This window comes from Gavialis gangeticus, unplaced genomic scaffold, assembly GCF_001723915.1.
Source record: "Gavialis gangeticus isolate Ggan-Ray unplaced genomic scaffold, GavGan_comp1, whole genome shotgun sequence".
Taxonomy (NCBI): domain Eukaryota; kingdom Metazoa; phylum Chordata; order Crocodylia; family Gavialidae; genus Gavialis; species Gavialis gangeticus.
Window position 1 is genome coordinate 151726298 of NW_017728992.1, and position 3675 is coordinate 151729972.

Below are 3675 nucleotides of genomic sequence, written 5' to 3' on the forward strand. Positions count from 1 at the left end.
GGGGGGCAAAACAGGACACAGTACTCCAGATGTGGCCTCACCCTGTGTGAATAATCACTTCCCTTGAGCTGCTGGCTATGCTCCTACTAATGCAGCCCAGTATACCATTCTCTCTGTTCTTTCGGTCTGTCCTCCCTGGCACTATGAAGAGGAAAGCCTAGAGGAAGAGCCTGGAAAATTAAGAATACTTGCACAATGGAGGCCAGGTGGCACTTTGGGTCCAGGGGGATACAGGGTTTCTTTCTGGGGAGTCCCAGGGTAGAGCTACCCCTCAAAAGCAGCATTGATCTACAGTCAGGTGATTCTTTGGAACATAAATAGATAAATACTAAAGCCAGGAAGGAAGTGAAAGCAACTTAAGAGAAATATATTTTTTTAAACGATTTCCTCAGCACACCTCCTGGCATGCCGAGCAAAATATCTCTACGTGCTATTAATTGGCGCATGCCAGGGTTTGCCTACCCTTGTCTTATCATATAGTATGGAGTACCTGGTATAATTCAGACCAGTCAAACTCAAAAGGGGTCTGCTGGTCTTAATCCATTCTACTAAGCAGTATGATAGAGGTTAGAAACCATGTATTCTGAACACCCTACTGCAGTTTTTCTAAATACTTCTATTCTATGCAGGCTGACCATATATCTTGTTTCCTCTGTGCATAATCCTTTTTTAAACACTTGTCCTGGACGTCCTGTCAGCTTGGTCAAATGAATACTTTTTCCACCCCCATTTTCAGTAGGAATGCAGCAGCAGTGCTGTCCAGCCAAGGTGTAAGCACTCTGCACACCTCCCCTCCACCTATCCCCTGCCCTGCAGGCTGAGAGTTATACTACATTACTTGAGGTGTGCTACAACCAGAGTGTACTAACTGAGCTTCCAACGTGTACTGCATTATTGAAAAAATGTGAGGAGCTGGCAGAAAGTTGTTTTCCCATCCCAGGAAATTTCAAGATTTAAAAAATGTTGCTATTACACATTAGGGGAAAAAAAGATCCTTTGAAGTTTACTTATAAAAAAACAAAAAAAAACAGACAAGAAGATCTGCTGATTCAGATCTAGTTTCCTATATGCTACTGTGCCCTAACTGCCAGGCTGTTGGCTACTGGGCTATGGGTCTCTCTGAAAATCCATTCTGGACCTGACGAAACTTCTACTGAAATCAACCCGTTATTTCAAGAAGTTCCAGTTTTGACATTTTCTTGACACACAGAGTTTCACTGAATATGATCTGTTATTAAGGTTCCAAATTAAATCAATCCCATGGTTCTATTTACAAGACTTCCTGTAGATGAATTAATATTAAAAAAGGTGAAACAAGCTATACCGGTAACTATGTTTCCTTTTCCTCTTTGTTTCAGATGATGGAAAACTGTCCTTTGAAGAATTCAAAGCCTACTTTGCTGATGGAGTTCTGAGTGGAGGGGAACTACATGAGCTTTTTCATACCATTGACACACACAATACTGAGTATGTGTCCCCTTTTCTCAGCTTGTGCTACAGCTTTTTGTGATGGACTACAGGTTTTATTGTGCTATTTCTGTGTTAACTGTGTTCATGCTGTTATAATATTGTGTGACTCAGTTTATCTCGTTAGCCTGTGTACAGAGAATGAAGGGTTAAGCACCAGGGCTGACTACATACAGGACGAGACAAGATGGATCTTTAGCATCAGAAGTCTTGAATGTCTTTGACATATCAATGAAGGTGAGATGCTCAACATCCATCCAGGAGATGTCCTGATAAACGTGACAATGAGGGAGCAGACAGGGGGAAGCAGCCTGTAAGAGCAGGGTCTGGAGACTGAGACAAGTGCAGGTAGTTTGGGGAGATAGAGTGGTCCAGACTGGGGACAGAAGGACTGCTTAACCCCTTTGGAGGGAGGCAGAGAACCTCTGGATGGGTAGCTTTCACCTCAGTAAGTGCATTTACTGAAGAGACTATCTGCTGTGCTGTTTGGAAGTTTGTATTATGCCCTCCCAACAGGAGGTGAAGTCTTTTCTCAGTAGTAGAACTGGATGCTTGTTTGGATGAGTTAGAGCTAGGGAGAGCCAGAAAGGATTGAGGGACCTCACCCTTGGAAGGAGCCTAGGCTCCCCCTGTTGCTTTAGAAGCCATGCCTGAGTTGGCTTCAAGGGGTCCTCTCAGAGACCAGACAAGACTGTCATGGTCCTGAGCACACATCCTCCTGGAGGTCACTCTGACATCTATATTTAAAAATCAGCTGAGTTCTTGCAAGAGACTTGAGCCATTTTTACAAAACGGTCCAAATGAGGCCCTCATTGCAACCATTCTACATATTGTAGAATGGTTCAGAAATACAGGCTTTCATGTTTCAGAATATGAAGTGGGAATCTGACATATTTCCTCCTAGAAAGGCAGGATACAACGGTGGAAGGAAGATAGGAAGAGCCCTAGACTGGTGTGGCTTTGTTAGGCCAGCAATGCAGTTTGCAGGGTGGATGCATGACTCCTCCCTTTTTCACCAAAATGGCCCAGTGCCTGACCTTGTTACTTATGCCAGATGTTGATCAGAGAACTTGGCCTTCTATATTTGGCCTTACAATACTGCAGGTGCTAAGCAGTAGCGGAAAAGAAAAAAAGTTATTATCCAGCACATCTTTGGTGCACTAAGGAGAAAGAAAGCTGGTGTTCTTAATCATGCTTCATAGGCTAAGTACACACAGTCAAAAAGCCTGAGGCTGAATGATTCAGTCTTTGCAGGTTAGTCTAAGCTGCAAAGATTGAACCAATAAGCAAATGAACAGACATTCACTTTTGATTCAGGAAATACAGCCACATGTCTGCAGTGGCTCAAGCCAGAAGCTAGGGGGTGTTAGAGCATGGCTCTCTGGCATGTAGCCAGCATGGGCTGTGGCCCCTTCTTCATATTGCCTCTGAGGTCTCTGGGATTTGTAGTCCACAATGACATCAGTAGGACTCTGCAGGTTTGTTCATTACTTCCTCTTCCTGCTTCCAGGTGCCTCTGGGATTTAGTCCACAATCACAGCCAGCACTAAGTAAACAGAACAGGGCAGCTCCGTACTTGGGGGAAGGAAAGTTTAACTCTTCTCCCTGGCCCCAGTTCCCAGAAGAAGTTTGCTGGAGGGGTGGGGGGCAGTGGCCCAGCCAGTGAGCCAGTCCTCACTGCTCCAGCTTGGGAGCAGAGGGGCAGGGCCAGTCCTGCTCTCTGGACCATACAGCACAGGCCAACCCAAGACTGCAAAATGGTGGGATGCTGGGGTACTCTGATTTAACTTGAACCAGGAAGGGGTCTGGGACAGAAGTTTCATAAACCAGTTTGACCTAAATCAGTTAAGTCTGATACTACATTCAACCAGGTTTATCTTAAACCAGTTTCAGCCATTTTGGCTAGGGACAGAAGTTACACACAAACTGGTTTAAGTGATCAGAAACTAGTTTAAACCTGTAACAGAACAGAAGCTCAGTGCACATAAACCAGTTTCAAAATGGCTTAAACTGGTTTAAGCTAAACCTGGTTGAATGTAGTATCAGACTTAACTGATTTGGGTGAAACTGGTTTTAGGACACTTCTGTCCCAGAACACTTCCTGGCTCAAGTTAAATCACAGCCCCCAGAATCCCAGCATGCTTTCCAGTCCTGGGTTGGGCTGTCTGCTTCAGAGAGCAGGGCTGGCCCTGCCCCTCTGCTCCCTAG

The 3675-nt window shown here is 44.9% G+C and overlaps 2 protein-coding genes across 2 annotated transcripts in view; one reads left to right on the plus strand and one right to left on the minus strand.

The window, feature by feature from the left end:
• Positions 1 to 3675, plus strand: part of NECAB1 (N-terminal EF-hand calcium binding protein 1) — a 260437-nt gene that overhangs the window by 78084 nt on the left and 178678 nt on the right. Inside the window, exon 3 of the mRNA XM_019527900.1 lies at positions 1359 to 1467. Within this exon, the coding sequence (XP_019383445.1) occupies positions 1359 to 1467 (109 nt within the window). The remainder of the gene's footprint in view (positions 1 to 1358; positions 1468 to 3675) is intronic.
• Positions 1 to 3675, minus strand: part of CUNH8orf88 (chromosome unknown C8orf88 homolog) — a 225261-nt gene that overhangs the window by 1669 nt on the left and 219917 nt on the right. The window lies entirely within an intron of this gene.